General features: G+C 42.2%; 1 protein-coding gene across 1 annotated transcript in view; it reads left to right on the plus strand.

Annotated features, from left to right (window-relative positions):
• LOC138795916 (saxiphilin-like) overlaps positions 1-21,081 on the plus strand; it is a 46,732-nt gene that overhangs the window by 5,121 nt on the left and 20,530 nt on the right. The window contains exons 5-13 of the mRNA XM_069975648.1: positions 4,014-4,235; positions 8,036-8,254; positions 8,432-8,623; positions 9,735-9,870; positions 16,116-16,171; positions 18,370-18,533; positions 20,208-20,355; positions 20,449-20,597; positions 20,690-20,786. Coding sequence (XP_069831749.1) covers positions 4,014-4,235; positions 8,036-8,254; positions 8,432-8,623; positions 9,735-9,870; positions 16,116-16,171; positions 18,370-18,533; positions 20,208-20,355; positions 20,449-20,597; positions 20,690-20,786 — 1,383 coding nt within the window. The remainder of the gene's footprint in view (positions 1-4,013; positions 4,236-8,035; positions 8,255-8,431; positions 8,624-9,734; positions 9,871-16,115; positions 16,172-18,369; positions 18,534-20,207; positions 20,356-20,448; positions 20,598-20,689; positions 20,787-21,081) is intronic.

Consider the following 21,081-nt stretch of genomic DNA (forward strand, 5'->3'; position numbering starts at 1 on the left):
AATTAGCTGTTAATCTAACATCCAAAAAAGAAACACTATGCCGGTCCCACTCGTAAGTGAATTTCAGAGACACTGGATTTTTGTTGCAATAATCCATAAAGTCTGGTATGGCCGCCACACTACCAGCCCAAACAATGATGACATCATCAATGTAGCGGCCATACCAGACGATGGACTCACGGAAAGGATTGGAGGTGTCAAAAATGTACATTTCTTCCCACCATGCTACAAAAATTCTAATTCTAATAAAATAGACACATCCAATTATAGGAAGCCCACTGCCGGTAACACTATTCTTAGAGCAGATTCTTGCCATCCTGCCCATACTATACGTGGCCTGCCGGTGGGGGAGTTCGTGCGCATGCGCAGGAACTGCTCCACCTTGCAGAGTTACGAGAGTGAATCTGCCAACCTTAGCGCACGTTTAAAAAAACGAGGCTATAAGGATCACAATATTGTTAAAGCTCACAATAGTGCACAAACTAGAAACCGCAAGGACCTTTTGCATAATAAAAAACAACAGTCCACGAGTTTCTCAAAAAAACCTACGTTTGTCACCACCTACTCACAACAGTTTGTTGAGATACGTGATATAGTTGAAAGGTTTTTGCCAATACTGTATCAAGATTGTACGCTCAAACAAATTATGCAGGATGGCTGCAACTTTTCTACTAAACGCCCCCCAACTTTAGGTAGCCTTTTGGCACCCTCTCATATTACTGCACATTCTGCTAATCCCACATGGCTAAATACCAAGGGTAATTATAAATGCGGAGGGGTAAGATGTAACTGTTGTAAATATATTAAACAAACAAAAGTTATTGTAAACAAAGTAGACAACACAGAATATAAAATTAGAAGCTATATGAATTGTAATACTACTTGGTTAATTTATTATATATTCTGCACTACATGTGAAATTGGTTATGTAGGTTGCACTAGCCGTAGGTTAAAAGACCGTTTACGGGAACATATTTATGGTGCTACACACATGAACGTGAAAAATCCATCAAATGTGGCTAAGCATTTTTCTCTAGTCCATGCAGGAGACATTTCATCACTTTCCATTATGGGCATAGAGAGAGTATTCCGCCCTGATCGTGGAGGTGATAGAAAACAGAAACTTTTAAACCGTGAAGGATATTGGATTCTCATGTTGGATTCTTCATCTCCAAAAGGATTGAACCATAGATTGGATCTTATCATGAATTATTAATCTGTATGATGTTTTGTATTTTTGTATTTTTGTACCTTTATATACATATTTGTAATTTTGTATTTTCTATCATATATAGCACTGTGCACTTTATGTGCGCTTTTTCATGTCTTTCACTTTAAATGTTAATGAGAAAACAATGTGATTCAGGTGTTATGTGGGAGGGAACATGTGTTTATTTCCCCTATATTTATCCCAGTATACCTTTGTACATGTCATCTATGATTAAGGGCGTATAGCCAGAAACGCGTCAGATGTGTATTTTCTCACTTATTTTGTATCTGCCTTTTGTTCGCTTTTAATGGAGTAAGAAATAAAGAACAAGTTTTACTGGAAGTGCTGACCTCCTTTTTGCCTTTACCTGTATACTTCGATTTTTGGTCGTGCACTGGCTGGGTGAGCTGAGTCTACCAATTACGTTATTGTGGCATAGTTATAGTTGTCATATACAATATAGCACCATAACTGCTGTATGTATGTATGTATGACAGAGATACTGTTTAAAGCGATAATCACTCCGGCAGGGAGGAAAATATACAAACAAAGTTTACACACACTTTTGCAGAGAAATACAGTGTCCTGGTAAGACAAGCTTTAGAAGCACAATAGCGCCTATTAATACTTGAATACACTTGAGATAAGACAGCTGCTTGACTACAATATAAATCATTGCATTATGAAAGGAACGTCTATTGTGTAAATTGAAAACAACGGCCATTCTGTGCGTTGTGTGAATATACAAGGCTATTGTTTCTCTACAGCCGTCAAAATAATGTTCACGTTGTTCATTTCCAACCGTTGTCCAAAGACTTCAGTGCAGTTTTTTTAATTTAAAACAACGGCTGTTGTTGATACTCAAAACAACGGCCATTCTTTTAAGAGCCAAATAACGGCCATTCTTTATATGTAGTGGGAACATAGCATAAAACTGATCTAGGAGGTTCCAAGACCCCTTGTGATCAGCTTATCATTATGGATTCTTCTAAAAAACTAAATTGCACATTGTATCCAGCCACTCTAACTTGAAAAGGTAAGGAGGTATAGCCTTAAGGCCGTATTACACGAGCCGATATTTATAAGCAAGCTAGCTCTCGCTTGCTCCTCGTTCCCCTTCGTTCCTCGTTGGTGCTGTTACATGTACCGACAGTGAGCAGGAAGGCCGCGGGGAGCTGTGGGAGGGGCTACCCAGATGATATTTAGATTGGCCAGGTGGCCCATTGGAGAGAGTGGCGGTCTGCTGCCACCGTTCCTATTACATGGAGCAACAGCCAGCAGATCATTGTTATTGTTGTCGTTTGTTTTTTTTAAAGACAAGGATGAGCCGACACCGTGTATGTCAGCTGATTATTGCCTTTTAACACTACCTATTACACTGTAATGGCCGATAATTGGCCAGATATGGCCAGACAATCGCTTGGTGTAATAAGGCCTTTACTCTTTAGGCCAGGTGCCAGAAAGTCATAAATTTTTTTCCCCCCATGAATTATACCTATATTGATATTTTTAGTTCCTGTCCCAAATATACAACAGGTGCTACCATATGCAACAGGTGCTACCATGTCAATTGTGAGAATTGAAGCAAATTGAGCTAGTTTTTGCCCATAAGTTAATGCCTATTGAAAAAAAAATATTCTGCTTAAAAGGCAGCTCACATGTCAAGTATCTTATGTAGTGCATTACCAGGCTGGAAAAGTACTGTATACCAAAAAAAAATACATAAGTTTAACTTTTAGAGGAGATATCAGGAAATGACAATCATTATGAATCAATTTCGGTGGCTAAATCCCAATACTTTAATAAATACCAGAAACTACTAACATAAAGAACTCTCATTTCTAGCCTCCCTATAAGTCTGTGCTGTATATTAGCACACTGGTTGCAGCACTGAGCTCTTTAGCGCACATCCAATAAGTCAAGGAGAGTTTATGTTCTGTTCTTGCATGTGTTGTTTCTATTCACACTGTGCACACTATAAAAGCATGAGGCTGTCCTTACCTGACATGACGTCCCATGAAGTTGGTGCGGGGGTTTGTATGAGTTGCATAATGTGAACCTCCGGAGCTGGAATCGATGTGAGTAAACAATGATTGCTTTCTCAGGGTCTGCAAATATTCCCATTAATATGCAATCCATTGCTTGTTTTATAACGCTATAGTCCTTTTCTTTCATCCAGATTTTAATTTAAACTGGTGTAAAACTGTAAACTAGTTAATATCCTCAGTATCCCCCACTCCCCAAGAAAATGACATAGTTTATAGTATACATTTCCTCCAATAACAGAGAAAAGACAATGGGAAATGCAGTTAAATACTGATATTTTCACATATATACTCATAGTTTCAGTAGACATGAAGAACATCTTTTTGCTTTGTAAATCCGGACTATTTAACTATGTTTTTCATATACTATGTGTATTCTAGCAGCTGATACCCCCATTTAAAACAACGGCAAAAACTACTAGTTGGATGAAAGACACCTTGCCCCCCAAGGTTTATCATTGTAGTGCCCGAGGCGTTCGCTAGGGAGAATGTTGACTATTTGTCCTACAGGACTGACTTGCATGTTGTTTGGTTGTTTTTAACCGTAATAAATAAAAGTTATGTTTTAATGCTGACACCCCTTTTCTTAATCTTTGCATAAGAGAGTGACTGAAAGTATTGGTGCAGGACAACCTTTAGTAATGATATACATGTAGTTACATGATAAAGTATAGAATTATTTTTGCAATGTAAATCTAAAACATACAGTAAAGCTATGTTTTTCATACGTCTGTCATATGTTTTTCTATGTCTTTTAGAAGCTGATACCCCCTGCTTAAAAGAACAGCAAAAGCTACTAGGTGAAGAAAAGATACCTACTGTTGGAAGGTTTGTACCTCAGTGTGATGAGAAGGGTCACTATAGCCCACAGCAGTGTCATGGTAGCACTGGGCACTGTTGGTGTGTTAATGTCAATGGTGAAGAGATGGCAGGGACAAAAACCCCACCTGGACAACCAGCCCAAAACTGTGCGGCCCATGGTAAGTTTTTGAAAACACTGTTTGTTCATTTCAACATAAAAAAATGGCATAAAAACTGTGCTCCTATTGTTATACCTTCTTACCATTCTTTTGCCTGAAATGCTCCTCCATTTCATTTTGCAATACCACTCTGCAGTGTAAGATGCCATTGAATGGGTTATCCAGAAAAATCCAAGGAACAGCAGCACCCTTGTTCTCAGCTTGGATGTGGGTTTTGCAGATCAGTTCTATTAAAGTGAATGGAGGTGAATCGTACCACACACAAACTGAGGATTATTTGCAATAAAGTAGCTGTATTTTTTTTCTAATCCTGGATAACTCTTGTGTCTCTTTTTTATTTTACTATGGTTATCTACCTTGTCACTGCCACATAGAGAACACTTCAACGTAGCTACTTCATGTGCTTTGTCTCAGTGGTAAATTGCTTGAAGTTTGTGGTTATATTCTCTATTTTTGCTTATCATTATAATTTTTAGTTTTTTAATTATTCATTTATTTATTATTTTAAAAGATGACCACACCGTGTTTTCCCGAAAATAAGACATCCTTCTAAAATAAGACACCCCAACTATCCTACCAACTAGCCTAAAATAAAGCACCCCCCTAAAAAGTAAGGCCCCACCAAAAGTAAGGCCGCTAGCCACCCAACTGGCACAGCTCCCCCCCACTCACCAAATCCCCTTGTTGACCTTGACAGCCGGCCCCACAGGAACACTGTTCTATGGCCACCACGTCCGTCCACACATCCCGACGTCCTAACACAGGTCCCGCCACACATATCAATGTCCTGCTGCACTGCCGCAAGTCCCGACATCCCACTGCATGCTCCTGGTCTCCTGGTCCTACAGGACATTGGTGAGTATGCTGGGGGGGTTCCGGGGGGAGAGAACAAGGGGGAGAGAGCCAAGGGGGAGGCTAGGGGAAGAGAGGGGGGAGCCAAGGGGGGAGGTCAGGGAAACAGAAATAAGACATCCCCCGAAAAGAAGACATAGTGCCTCTTTGGGAGGAAAAATTTATATAAGGTACTGTCTTATTTTCGAGGAAACACGGTATCAAAAATATTTCATAACAAATCTTCCCCTATCCAATGGCCCCAATGAGAGGAAACAAAAAAAAAATCTACAACCAAAACCTGAGCCTAGAATATTAAATAGTAATATTATATTTTTCCACAATTTACTGTCATAACATGTCTTTGTTCTTCTTCTGAGAAAAGAAAAATTCTCTCAAGCTCTCAGTTTTCTTAACTAAACTTTCCCATTCTAATATCATTGGTGGGTGGGGGCTAATCCAATCCTCAGAATCAATATTTTCACCAGCATTAACAGCCGTAACACTATTCTCCCCGTCTTCTTTAATATCTCTTAATACCAGTTTTTTCCCTTTCCGCTCCACTGCTTGTGGACAGGATTTCCGAATAAGGGAACATCCCCAAAGCATGGGGCCTATATGACTATACTCTGCTTTCTCCACATTTGGGGCGGTTATCAGTATCTCGTCTACCTCACATTTTGTGGAGTCCTATTGGAGAGTAGTGTCATCTGTTTAATATCTTAAATTAGGCTAAACAGTGGTTCTTGCTAATAGAAGAAGCTTGCTATTGGACGAGAAGCTTGCTATTGGACGGAGCAATGTCTCATTGTACCTGGATTATTGGTCCTACTTCTTCTCCACTTTCTCCACCCCCTTATTATACCTATAGATTCCCTCTGCTCTGTATAGTGCGGTCATGCTTTGTATAAGCTGAAAAATGTGTTCTTGCACCTGAAACATTTCTTTATTAGTCACGAATCTTATTGCATGTTCCGTCTGTAAATCAAAAATATGCTAATCTCTCAGACCAAATCACTGTTTTACTGTATGGAAGTTTACCAACTCTGCTTCATGGAAAAATTTATTTAATGAGTCTAATATGCCTATTCTTCCAAAACATGGGGACATTGCTCTGTTTATCCTTTTTAACTCGTTCTTCCAAAGTGGTCTGACAACCAAACTAACCTTAATCCCTGCTATTCTTTTAATTCTCCCTTAGACTTAACTGTAGTAAACCCTAACTGTAGTTAAAACCTAGCAAGGCTTAAAGGGGTTATTCAGTGCTACAAAAGCATGGCTACTTTTCTCCCTCTCTTGTCTCCAGTTCAGGTGTGGTTTGCAATTAAGCTCCATTTATTTAAATGGAATTGAGTTTGAAACCCCACCCAATCTGGAGACAATAGAGGGGGAAAAAGTAGCCATGTTTTTGTAGTGCTGGATTACTACTTTAAAGGGATGATTCAGCTGTGGAAAACTCAGTTTATATGTTGGCAGCAGGGCTGGTATCAGCACAGGGCTTATCCGGGCAATTGCCGGGGCCCACAGCGCCTCTAGGGGCCCAGAGAGGGGGAGGGGCCCGGTATTCTAATGTTCAGCCCACTCACTGTAGTGCAGAGTGACTGCTGAACATCAGAAGCCACAGGAGAGGGAGCAGGACCTGCACAGAGAGAGAAAAGGTTGAAGGGCCTGATCACATGACCCGGAGGTCCTCAACCTTACAGTATGTAGAACAGCTCGACAGAGAGGAAGAGAGGGAAGACTGAGCTATAAATCAGTCAATGTCTGTGTCAGTCAGTCAGTGTCAGTCAGTCTCTCACTGTCAGTCAGTGTCTGTGTCAATAATGTGTCTTTGTGTATGTTAAGTGGTGTCTCAAGTGATTGCATATACAGTAGGGTGTGGATGATGGGTGCATATTGAATGGATGAGGGGCCTGCTGAGGCTCTGCGCCCGGGCACCCACAAAAGCCTGGAGGCGGCCCTGGTTGGCAAGTATAAATATAAAAAATAATAAAGAGCTGATACTTACCTCTCCATGTTCCTCTGTTGTCCTACTATGGGTCTCTGCTGTGCTCCTGAGACCATCCCGCCTCCATTTCCGAAACAGACTCAAAATAATAGCAATAATTCAAAAAGATGAGTTCAGTAATAAAATTATACATATATTCACACTATATAGTCATAATTTTTACCACCTATTCGCAAAAATGCCACACTACTACAAACTATATTATCTTTATAAATCTTTATTGGATTAAAAAATATTTTTGATAAACACCAGGTACACGAATTTCAATAATAGTTCTTGGCAATTGCCACTTATTAATATCGGAGGTGGGGCTTAGCATATAAATAAGATCTGTCCGGTCATTTGGGAATGCTCTTTGACAAAGGTTGATGCTGAAACGTGCGTTGGAGCACGTGGCTAATGGGATCCATTACGGGTAATAAGAACTTAGATAACACCTGCATGTATGTAGCATCGGGCCCCACAAGGATCTGTGTGTTTTATTATTTGCAGTAAGCACTTTATTATTGTCCAGGTACTATTGGACTTTATATGCATTAGTCTCTTTGTTTGTTAGCAACTCATTACTATTGTACTTATTATTATTCATATTGTTTATATTACACTTGCTTTTAGTCATGTTCCTTTATCCTTACGCCGCTTTTTATCGGTGCTGATTCTTCTTTTTCTTTGCTTAAATATTTTTTAATCTTATAAAGAATACTAATTTAATATAGTTTGTAGTAGTGTGGCATTTTTGCAAATAGGTGGTATATATTGTATTGGCCTGTAGCTACACAGGAGTATACATAATTTGTTATTCACCCAGCAGTATTACATTCATTACCATTGTGGCATAGCGGGTGTGACCCTCCAGACAACATATATTTTAGTTGCTAGTCATAACTTTTAGTAGACATGAGCAGCAAGTGATTTTTAGGTATAGAAAATCTAGAAAATACAACTCTTGTTTGTCTTTTAGCGGTCGATACTCCCTGCTTAAAGGAACGTCGAAAACTGGTTCAGGGAGAGAGACCTTTAGCTGGAAGGTTTGTACCTCAGTGCGATGAGAGGGGTCGCTACCGCCCACAGCAGTGTCATGGTAGCACCGGGTACTGTTGGTGTGTTTATGCAAATGGTGAAGAGATAGCCGACACAAAAACCCCACCTGGACAACCAGCCAAAAACTGTGCGTCCCATGGTAAGTTTTCTTATGAACATTAAATCAAACATGGAGGGACGGCAGTTAACTGCCAATATTTTATACCTTCCTTTCGTATCTCTGGTTGAGATGCTTCTATATTTTTTTTTTACAATGAGATGTTATACTCGGCAACGTACAGTAAACATTAATATTATTCTTTATGTAATGTTCTAGATCCCGTAACGTTCCATTATGCAGTAGCTGTGGTGAAAAAATCCAGTGCATTTCAGATGGACCAGTTGAAGGGCAAGAAGTCATGTCATTCTGCGGTGGGAGAAACTGCGGGTTGGATTGCTCCTATGCATGCACTCCTTAAGAAGAAATTACTGTCGTGGGAAGGACCTGAACATAAATCTTTTGAAAAAGGTACAAGAAAATGGTAACAGAGTGTAGATAAAGAGCCAAACACAATTTTTAAGAGTTAGGTTTATTTAAATATGTGATCTTTTGTACTTATTTGTACTGATTTATAACCTTTTATACTGTTTGTTCTGTTGTAATTGGAATATGCCAGGTATAGCTGAGAGCACTAAGGCTTAAAGAACCAGTGCCATGTACAGTATGTACTCTATTGTGCTTATGATACCTAGTCAGATTCTGTCACACTTTCTGTCACACTTTCTTTCAAAACTACAAATACCATCTGTAAGGGTGGCCTCTTTTCACTTCACCAGTCTAAGGCTATGTTCACACAATGTTTAACAGCATCCGTTGCTGTTAAACTGCGGGCCACCGGGCTGCATTCAGGACGTTCCCCCAGCCGATACCTCTGTATCAGCTGCAGAAACATTCTTTTTTTAACATTGACTTGCGGGCACCATCGGGTGTGCCTGCAAATCAATTAACCATTCACTTCAATGTAAAGTACGGCTGCCATACATTACATTGTGTAAACAGCTATTATTTCTGCATACTACTCACTGAACGGGCGTCTAGGAAAGAACAGGTGTTAAAATATGTAGACAAAGCTGGCGGCATTACATTGACTTCAATGCAATGCCGCCTCTGCAGTAAAGAATGGACGCTGATTCCATTGTAATCAGAGTCCTTTCTTTATATAAAAAAACAATGTTGTGTGAACATAGCCTAACGGACAATTATCCTCAACATTCCTACCAGCACTACAATCACTGTCTACACTCCCTTCTGGGCTGCTGCACATCATCATCCTGTCATATGAATGTCTTGCATGTAAATACTGCATTTCTCCTATGGCTGCTGAAAGGGAAATGTGTGGCCACCCACATCTTAATTTCAGAAGCAGGATCTGCAGTGTTAAATGCCGGGCTGTGCCTTATACTAGGTTCTATTAAAACTGATGAACTTTAAATACAAGAGAATTTGAGTTTCTTTTATTTTTATTTTTTTATGGTTGACCCCATGTGTCTAGTACATACAATACTGTGTTAACTTTATATGTAATTTGGTGAATATTGTAGTCTTTATAAGCTAATAATGCTCTATGTTTCCACCATAGTTGTCTCGGAGTTCTTCTCGGCCAGCTGTGCTCCAGGAGCCAAAGAGGAAAACCTGTGTAAGCAGTGTGCGGGACAGGGAGATAAATGTAAGCGCGGTCCCGGAGAGCCGTATTATGGGGACAATGGGGCTATTAGGTGAGTTGGAATGTAATTAGTAAGTCTATTAAGATCTATCTTCCTGTTTAGGAAACTGATGAGTTGACTAAAAAAGCATGTATACTGTACATGCCAGTGTACAACAAATACAATCTTAACAGTGATAAATAGAGATGAGCGAATAGTGAAATAATCGATTTGATTGGATTCGATTCGAATAGCTCCCGATATTTGACTATTCGAACGAATATCGAATTCCATTATAGTCTATGGGAGAAAAATCCTTGAGACCTGGAAATCAAGATTCGACCACTAGGTGGTCAGCAAGTGCACAATGAAGCTTCAGGAAATTATGCCCACACCTCTGGAATGCATATGGGACAGCAGGGGAAGCATGCCTGGGTAAATGAAAGTAAAGTAGAAGTGTACCTTTTGGTCTAGTGGTACTTGCATACGTATTAGGTGGTGTGTAATATTATCGAATGTTTTGTTTGTTTATTCAGTACACAGTACAATTGTTTGCAGAGTTATATATTGCCCAGCCAGTGATGTGAATTGCACACATGTATACATTGCATATATACATATATTTATCCACTTTCAGTATTACGCTACTATCACAGACTATCAACTATAGACTCCAAACACAATATAACCACTTTGTATAAAGGAAAAAATGCTCAGACAACTTATTTCCTTTACATTAGCATGGACAGAAAGCCAAATATTGAGCAAAAGAAAATTTATCATACAACCATTTAAATTACAAACAGCAAAGTTGGTGTGAGGATTACTTAAAACGGCAATAGCGTCTCTCTCCCCATGCTGTTTAGCCAAACAGCAGTCCTTTTATTTTTTGAGGCAATGGATAAGCCTGGAATACGTGGGAGCAGTCGTCCCACCCGTCGCTTTGACTGCTCCAGTAAAGCTGGACCCGGATCAGCTGTAGAAACAGCTGATGCATTTAATAAAAGTGTCAATAACCTACAGTTACTGTCTAAAGCTACCAGTTCACTTCACCATGGCCAGGCACCTCAGTGACACGTATCTGTCCTCTAAAATGACAAATAGTATCTTTTCGCAAGGCCCATGAGGTGAGCCCTCGAAAAATTAGCTTGAGGCCCATGAGGTAATCCCTTAAAAAATTAGCTTGAGGCCTATGAGGTTAGCACTCGAAAAATTAGCTTGAGGCCCATGAGGTAAGCCCTCGAAAAATTAGCTTGAGGCCTATGAGGTTAGCACTCGAAAAATTAGCTTGAGGCCCATGAGGTGAGCCCTCAAAAAATTGTATAGAGGCCTATGAAGTGAGCCCTTAAAAAATTGTATTGAGGCCTATAAACTTTGGCCCATGAGGTGAGCCCTCAAAAGAATTGTATAGAGGCCTATGAACTTTGGCCCATGAGGTGAGCCCTCAAAAAAAATTGTATAGTGGCCTATGAACTTTGGCCTATGAGGTGAGCCCTCAAAAAAATTGTATAGAGGCCTATGAACTTTGGCCCATGAGGTGAGCCCTCAAAAAAACTTGTATAGAGGCCTATGAACTTTGGCCTATGAGGTGAGCCCTCAAAAAAAATTGTATAGAGGCCTATGAACTTTGTCCCATGAGGTGAGCCCTCAAAAAATTGTATAGAGGCCTATGAACTTTGGCCCATGAGGTGAGCCCTCACAAAAATTGTATAGAGGCCTATGAACTTTGACCCATGAGGTGAGCCCTTAAAAAAATTGTATAGAGGCCTATGAACTTTGTCCCATGAGGTAAGCCCTAAAAAGAATTGTATAGAGGCCTATGAACTTTGTCCCATGAGTTGAGCCCTCAAAAAATTGTATAGAGGCCTATGAACTTTGGCCCATGAGGTGAGCCCTCACAAAAATTGTATAGAGGCCTATGAACTTTGACCCATGAGGTGAGCCCTTAAAAAAATTGTATAGAGGCTTATGAACTTAGGCCCATGAGGTGAGCCCTCAAAAAAAATTGTATAGAGGCCTATGAACTTTGGCCCATGAGGTGAGCCCTCAAAAAACTTGTATAGAGGCCTTTGAACTTTGGCCCATGAGGTGAGCCCTCAAAAAAATTGTGAACATGGCCCTTTTTTTTTGAATTGGCCCATTTCTATGGTAGTGGAGGAGGAGGAGGAGGAGGAGGAGGAGGAGGAAATGACCTAGAGCTGAAACATGTGACTTCACTTCTCGAGGCTTTCAACTGGTGGGTCTATCCACTGGGCGTTCATTTTTTAGCCGGTCAGCACTGTCAGTTGACAGATGGCTGTGCTTATCTGTGATGATGCCCCCAGCTGCGCTAAAGACTCTTTCAGACATAACGCTGGCAGCAGGGCAGGCCAGCACCTCCAAGGCGTAAAATGAGAGTTGGAGCCACGTGTCCAACTTAGAGACCCAATACGTGTAGAGCGCCGAGGGATCGAGGAGGACAGGTTTGTGGTCAGGCAGGTACTGCTGCAACATCTGCTGATACTTGTCACTCCTGTTCGTATTAGGGCCTGCAGTGATGGTACTTTGGCGAGGGGGTGCCATAATCGTGTCCCATACTTTAGAGAGTGTTCCCCTGGCGGCCGATGGACCTGATGTTGTCCAGCTTTGGGAGGAACCCTCTTCTCTGCCGGGAAGGTAGGAATATCACCATCATATTCTGTAGCAGTTCTCTCTGGTACTCAAGTAGTCTGGTGGTCCTCTCCTCTACTGGAATGAACAAGGGGACATTATCTATATACAGGGGGTCCAGCATTGCGAAAACCCAGTATTTTTTGCTCCCCATTATGTGGACAACGCTTCCCTCGCAAAGCAGCCCAACATAAATTCAGCCATGTGTGCCAGGCTGTGAATTGGCATGACTTTGTTGCCCCCACCAGAAGGATCGCTCAATATTTCCTCTTCCTCCTTTTCGTCCCATCCTTGCTGGATATAGGGAGGCATACAACTGCCTCGTCGACAGTGTGGCCAACAGCGTCCTCCTCTTCTTCCTCCAGGAATTGATGCTGAGAAGCTGACAGGAGTGTAGTGTGTCTAGTTCCGTCACATCTCCTCCTATCCTCGCCTCCTGTGCGTGCAAGGCATTCTCCCTGATGGCGATGAGGGATTCTATAACGACGCATGGGAGTGGGATGGTTATGCTCACTATGGCATCGTCGTAGCTGACCCTTTTAGTGGACTTCTCGAATATCCTTAAAACATTGCATAAGTCTGCCATCCATGGCCACTCATGGTTGGCAAAATGAGGGAGCTGAGTTTAAGGCACCCGTGGGTTTTGGAGCTGGTATTTCATGAGAGCTCTCTGCTACTCACAAAACCTGGACAACATATGATAAGCAGAATTTTAGCAAGTGGTGACATCGCACAATAGCCGGTGTTCGGGCAAATGTGTTTTTGTAGCTTTTTAAGGCTCTTTAAGCTTGATCATGGCCTGCTGACGTCTCCCCACGCCAGTGCTGCAGCGTTTCCAGCTCACCGCTGAGGGAGATTTTACAGAGGAGGAGGAGAGGGAGGAGGTGTCAGAGCCCATGCTGGCAATCTTAGGCGGGGGGAGGCTGTCCCTGCTTGAGACCTGGTACCCGCCTCCACAACATTCACCCAGTGAGATATAGGGTCCCTGGCCGCAAGCACTTGTCCACGCGTCGATGGTCAAGTGGACCTTCGCGCTAACCACGTAACTAAGGCCCCGCCCGATGTTACAGGATACATGCTGGTGCAAGGTGGGGACGGCACACCTGGAAAAGTAGTGGCGGCTAGGGACGGAATACTGAGGTGCGGCAGCTGCCATCAGGTCACAGAAGGCTTGCGTCTCCATAAGCCTAAACGTCAACATCTCCATAGCCAGCAATTTGGAGATGTGGCAGTTTAAGGCTTGGGCAGAGGGGTGAGTAGAGGCGTACTTATGCCTATGATTAATTGCCTGACTGATGGACAATTGCAGTAAAGAGGCGCATGACGGTGCAGACGAAGGAGCAGACACAGGCAAAGGGGAAGGTGAAGAAGGCACCAAAGTGGCCGAAGCACAGGCAGATGGTGAGGTGTCCTGGCTGGTGGTCTTGACTGTATCGCTAGCAGAGAGAACAGGGGAAGAGTCAGCAGTGGCAACGCCGGGCACAAGTTCTCCTGTGTTTGCTCTTTCCCACTGAGCCCAGTGCTTTGCTTCCAGGTGACGCCGCATGGCCGAGGTGGTCAAGTTGCTCTTCATAGAGCCTCTACTCAGTTTGGAGTGACATAGCATGCACACAGTGCTCAGCTTGTCATCCGCGCAAACATTAAAAAAACCTCAACACCAAAGAACTGCATGACCTCAAGGGGGAGTCTTGGCCTGACTGGCTGCTTCGGGGAAAAGCCTCGGCTCTGGTGACTCTGGCCTGCCTTCGCTGACTCATCTGTTCTCTACCTCTGGACATCCCTCTGCCTATTTTTTGGTGCTGTGTGGGCCTCCACACCTCCACTACTTTCCCCACTGGATATCACCCCTTGCCAGGTCGGGTCGTTCACTTCATCGTCCAGCGCCTCCTCCTCTATCTCCTCACTCTGCTACTACTCCTGTACACTGGGCATGTCAACTGTTTGGTTTAACGGCAATTGGGTCTCCTCATCGTCAGTCCTCTCGACTTGAGGTTGCCGGTCCACAACAGCAAAATCAACTGGACATGGCAAATGCTCCAGATTTAGTGCATCGCTACAGATAAAATCCTCAGGTAGCTCCTGGGACTCATCAAGTATTTAAACACTGTCCAATTGGGGAAAAGGACCCGAAAAGAGCTCCTCGGAGTGGGCAAGGGTGGAATGACTATGGACTAATTGTGCAGGTTTGGAGACATGAGTGTCAGACTATTGGCTAGCCTCGAGACTGGAGTGAGTGGATAAATGACTGGAAGCAATCTCCGCCATCCATCGTAACACTAGGTCACGCTGATCGGGCCTCGACAGTTGTGTACCCCGCCCCCTGCACAACTGTCCTATAAAGCCAGGGACGGTGGATACGTGCGATACTGGACGTCCCTCTGAAGCACGTGCTGTATCCCCAATTACTTGACCGCGGCTTGAAACCCCAGAAGCATTTCAGCATCAAGATAAAAGGTATTATCCCACAATTACAGTATACAGCCATATACCGGATATAGAATTGTTTTTAAAACAATAAAAATAAAGGGCTGTTCATTGCCTTCACTGGACGCAGACTTTGCAAATCTGTGGTAGAAAGATAAAAGGTATTATCCCACAATTACAGTATACAGCCGTATACCAAATATAGAAATGTTTTAAAAAAAAATTGAAATAAAGGGCTGTTCAGCGCCTTCACTGGATGCAGACTGCACAAATCTGTAGTAGCAAGACAACAGTTATTATCCTACACACACAGTATACAACTGTATACACACTGTGTATGGGTATACACACTGTGTATGCACACTGCCTGTCTCACAGCTGCTTATACAGTGTGTGTATACACTGCCTGTCTCACAACGGCCTATACAGTGTATACACACTGCCTGTCTCACAACAAAAGCTCTCTCTCCCTGGTATATAGTCTGTCCCTCTCTAGCTCCAAACAGCAAGTGATACGAATCTCAAATTATTATTCTTGTATTCAGGAAGTCACATGGTTTAACCAGCCAATCGCAGTTAGAGTTTTTTTTTTTTTTTTTTAAACATCCTGCCTATTCCTAGTGTCTGTCCCTCCCCCCTGCATGTTTATTGGCTGGAAAAAAACGCCAGGGGATGTGCGAGGGCGAATCGAATTTTTACTGCGTTTTGGCTCAAATATTTAACCGCAGTCGAATACCTCGAATAGCGTACTATTCGATCGAATAGCTGTTCAATCGATTAGTATTCACTCATCTCTAGTGCTAAATATAAATTACACCACACTGACTAAAAACACACTATCTTTGATGAGTTGCTATTTCATGATCTTATTACCTGAAGTACCAGTATCGATAACATGTTTCAATTAATTTTGTACTGTAAGCCCTGGGGGGATCTAAGTAATGGTAGCCACAGTTAGGACCCAGGAAAAGCAACTGGTATACTGTAGAGGAGGTCCAGTTCTGACACCTAGTGACCAGAAGTTAACATTACAAGCAGGAGCCAGTACTAGTTTCATCATTCTCAATTTCTTAGGCACATTATCCCGGACAAAAATAATAATAATAATGCAGGCAGTAGCTAACAGGACCTGATTCTCCGACAAGGAGCGAGAGACCTTTAGTTTTAAATAACTAGGAGTAAGTAATGTGTCTATAGGTAATAAATACTCTATAATGACCGCATGTGTTTTCTTCTATGGTCAGGTGTTTGAAAGAAGGTAGCGGAGAAATCGCTTTTGTGGAACACTTTACTTTATCAGGTATAATTATTAAAAGATCTAAACCTTTCATTTGCACAAAAATACAGACATACATTTATGCATTCTACACAATCACTTTGCCACAAGTCTAACCTCTTTATAACAGAAAATATTAGAGAAACCTATGGTTTCAGTTGTTGAATGATAAACAGATAAGTGAGAGAGAAGGAGGGAAAACAGCCTTGTGAGTACAGAAGGAAGCTTTTTTTCCTAACAAGATCTGTTACAGAGTTTCTTATATTCGCTTGTACTATTGATTTCTGTTTGAAAACAAAGCTACACTTTAAGGCTATGTTCACACTACATTTAACAGCATCCATTGCATAGCAACGGACACTGTATAACTGCCGTCCACCAGGTTGCATTCAGCATGTCCTGCAGCCAATACCTCTGTATCATTGGTTGACTTCAGGGAGATCAACCAAAACACAGCAGAGACGCCATAACGTGTCTTGACGTCAGTCTATTCTAGAACATTGCCCCCTGGGAAATCAAATATGCAAAAGAACACTGCAGAGACACCATAATGTGTTTTGACGTCAGTGAACTAGCCAGACCTTCCTCTGGGATAGAACAACCAAGCCAAGGAATGTCTCCAATCTAGGAAACCACCCAAGCAAGGTATCCATCCACAGACAGCTGTTTCGGGGTGTTTGCACCTCATCAGTGTGGAGTAGGATTCTGGCTAGTGGGAGCAATGCCTAGTAAGTGCATGCAAAAGGACGTTGGTTGACCTCAGGGTTCCTTCCCAGAGGAAGGTCTGGCTAGTTCACTGATGTTGAGACACGTGATGGTGTCTCTGCAGTGTTCTTTTGCATATTTCATTTCCCAGGGGGCAATATTCTAGAATACACTGACGTTGAGACATGTGATGGTGTCTCTGCGGTGTTATAGTTGATCTCCCTGAGGTCAACCAACGTCCTTTTGCATGCACTTACTAGGCATTGCTACCACTAGCCAGAATCCTACTCCACACTAATGAGGGGTAAATATCCCGAAACAGCTTGCGGTGGATGGATACCTTGCTTGGGTGGTTTCCTTGATTCGAGATATTCCTTGGCTAGGTTGTTCCTTCCCAGGGGAAGGTCTGGCTAGTTCACTGACTATGAGACAGGTGAAGGTGTCTCTGCAGTGTTCTTTTGCATATTTGATTTCCCAGGGGGCAATGTTCTAGAATACACTGACATCGAGACACGTGATGGTGTCTCTGCGGTGTTTTGGTTGATCTCCCTGAGGTCAACCAACATCCTTTTGCATGCACTTACTAGGCATTGCTACCACTAGCCAGAATCCTACTCCGCACTGATGAGGGGCAAATACCCCGAAACAGCTGTCTTTGAGTCGATATCTTGCTTGGGTGGTTTCCTTGATTGGAGACATTCCTTGGCTTGGCTGTTCCTTCCCAGTGGAAGGTCTGGCTAGTTCACTGATGTTGAGACAGGTGAAGGTGTCTCTGCAGTGTTCTTTGGCATATTTGATTTCCCAGGGGGCAATGTTCTAGAATACACTGACGTCAAGACATGTGATGGTGTCTCTGCGGTGTTTTGGTTGATCTCCCTGAGGTCAACCAACGTCCTTTTGCATGCACTTACTAGGCATTGCTACCACTAGCCAGAATCCTACTCCACACTGATGAGGGGCAAATACCCCGAAACAGCTGTCTTTTAATGGACACCTTGCTTGGGTGGTTTCCTTGATTGGAGACATTCCTTGGCTTGGTTGTTCCTTCCCGGAGGAAGGTCTGTCTAGTTCACTGACGTCGAGACACGTGATGATGTCTCTGCAGTGTTCTTTTGCGTAATACCTCTGTATCGGCTGCAGGAACGTGCTTTTTCTTACAATTGACTGATAGGTGTGCCCGCAAATTAATTTACCATTCACTTCATTGTAAAGTGCGGCCACCTCCGCACTTTACATTGTGTGAACAGCTATTGTTTCCAGACGCTGTTCATTCACTTCAATGCAATGCTGCCCCTATTGTAAATAAAGGACGCTGATTCCATTGCAATCAGCATCCATTCTTTACTTAAAAAAAACATTGTGTGAACATAGCCTTACACAGACTAAACACCTCTAACATGTACTACTGTCTGATATGATAAAACACTTGTAAGTTTATTTGTCCAAACATCAGATTTGATCCCCCGACCTTTTATATATAACCTCTTCACATTCAATTTTGATGTATTGATTTTTAGCGCTAAACCCTGATGATTTTGAGCTGCTGTGTCCAGACAATACTAGAAGACCGCTAAGTCAATATAAAGACTGTAACTTTGGAAAAGTCCCCACACGTGCTGTAGTGACCAGAAAAACTGGAGACAAGACTAAGGATATCACTGAGTATCTTTTTGAAGCTGTGGTAGGTAAAATTAAAAGTATTATATTAAATTGTTGGTGTCCCTTGGCTCACAGGATAATTACTATTCCTGTATAGATATTGTCAAATAGCACCAACATTGGTTACGGTATTGGAGATTACAGTTGGGAAAAAAAGTATTTAGTCAGTCACCAATAGTGCAAGTTCCACCACTTAAAAAGATGAGAGAGGCCTGTAGTTGACACCATATGTAGAACTCAACTATGGGAGACAAAATGAGAAAACAAATCCAGAAAATCACATTGTCTGATTTTGTAAGAATTTATTTGCAAATTATGGTGGAAAATAAGTGATTTGGTCAGTAACAAAATTTCATCAAATTTGTTATATATCCTTTGTTGGCAATGACAGAGGTCAAACGTTTTCTGTAAGTTTTCACAAGGTTGACACACTCTGTTGTTGGTATGTTGGCCCATTCCTCCATGCAGATCTCCTCTAGAGCAGTGATGTTTTGGGGCTGTCGCTTGGCAAAACGGACTTTCAACTCCCTCCAAAGGTTTTCACGATACATGGCCCCATTCATTCTTTCATGTACCCGGATCAGTCGTCCTGGCCCCTTTGCAGAGAAACAGCCCCAAAGCATGATGTTTCCACCCCCATGCTTTACAGTAGGTATGGTGTTTGATGGATGCAACTCAGTATTCTTTTTCCTCCAAACACGACAAGTTGTGTTTCTACCAAACAATTCCACTTTGGTTTCATCTGACCATAGGACATTCTCCCAATACTCTTCTGGATCATCCAAATGCTCTTTAGCAAACTTCAGACGGGCCCGGAGAAGTACTGGCTTAAGCAGTGGGACACGTCTGGCACTGCAGGATCTGAGTCCCTGGCGGCGTAGTGTGTTACTGATGGTAGGCTTTGTTACATTGGTCCCAGCTCTCTGAAGTTCATTCACTAGGTCCCCCCGTGTGGTTCTGGGATTTTTGCTCACCGTTCTTGTGATCATTTCGACCCCACGGGGTGAGATTTTGCGTGGAGCCCCAGATCGAGGGACACTATCAGTGGTCTTGTATGTCTTCCATTTTCTAATTATTGCTCCCACAGTTGATTTCTTCACTCCAAGCTGGTTGCCTATTGCAGACTCAGTCTTCCCAGCCTGGTGCAGGGCTACAATTTTGTTTCTGGTGTACTTTGACAGCTCTTTGGTCTTCACCACAGTGGAGTTTGGAGTCTGACTGTTTGAGGGTGTGCACAGGTGTCTTTTTATACTGATAACAAGTTTAAACAGGTGCCATTACTACAGGTAATGAGTGGAGGAAAGAGGAGAATCTTAAAGAAGAAGTTACAGGTCTGTGAGAGCCAGAAATCTTGATTGTTTGTAGGTGACCAAATACTTATTTTCCACCATAATTTGCAAATAAATTCTTACAAAATCAGACAATGTGATTTTCAGGATCTGTTTTCTCATTTTGTCTCTCATAGTTGAGGTCTACCTATGATGTAAATTACAGACGCCTATCATCTTTTTAAGTGGGAGAACTTGCACTATTGGTGACTGACTAAATACTTTTTTCCCCCACTGTATATAGAACCAAGAATTACAATGTATTCCGTTCCAGTTTGATAAAGCTTTGTAGTTAGCAATGAGCTGTAGTCAGTGGTGGTTTATGTTATTTTTCTTATTCTCACTTTCTGTATTTTATCCAATCTCAGAAAAAGCAGTGTAAGCTTTTCAGCTCCGATCATGGATACGATTTGATGTTTGAAGACATAACCACAAGTCTAATACCTCTTCCACCAGCAATGGACACACGTCTGTTTTTGGGACCAGAAATGTACAATGCCATGGAAACCCTGCACGGTAGGGATCATGAGCGTGTGACAGCCATACATTTGTCTGTAGGTTTAACAAGCGGTGATGCAATTGTTTCCATATTCCTTATTTTTCCATTAGGGGGACCTCTGCCATCCAGGAAGGAAATACGCTGGTGTACACAGAGCAAGGACGAGAAGAAGAAATGTGATAACTGGTCGGCAGTAAGTGGTGGTGCTCTCAAATGCACAGAGCCAGTGTCTGCAGAGCAGTGCGTGGAAAAGGTTGTGGTAAGTCTAAGCACCATCTGGATAATCTCAGCAATGGGAAGCAGGGGTGGTAAGTGGTATGGTCGATGGTAACAGGACTATTTTGATTGCAGAAAGGTGAAGCGGAAGCAGTAACTATTAGTGTAGACCACATGTACACCGCTTTGAAATGTGGACTGGTGCCAGCAGTTGATGAGTACTATAATAAAGGTAAGTTTTTGAAGTATAAACCCAAACAGTTTTAACATGTACATCTTAGTTTTGTAGCATAACATGGGTAGATTTGTACATCTAATTCTTACCATCTTCTGTCCTCTGCACAATACTCATGGAATTAAATAGGGACATATGTCTAGATACTATATTTCTATTACAAGAATGAAGGTTCAATGTAAATCCGTAGCTATGAAAGTGGTTATTCACCTTGTACAATTCTTTTTGTTAGAAGGGACGCCCATTATTGAGCAAAGAAGTTTCCAAGTATGTTGGCTTTAACAAAGAAAAC

The sequence above is a fragment of the Dendropsophus ebraccatus genome, chromosome 6 (assembly GCF_027789765.1).
Source record: "Dendropsophus ebraccatus isolate aDenEbr1 chromosome 6, aDenEbr1.pat, whole genome shotgun sequence".
Taxonomy (NCBI): Eukaryota; Metazoa; Chordata; class Amphibia; order Anura; family Hylidae; genus Dendropsophus; species Dendropsophus ebraccatus.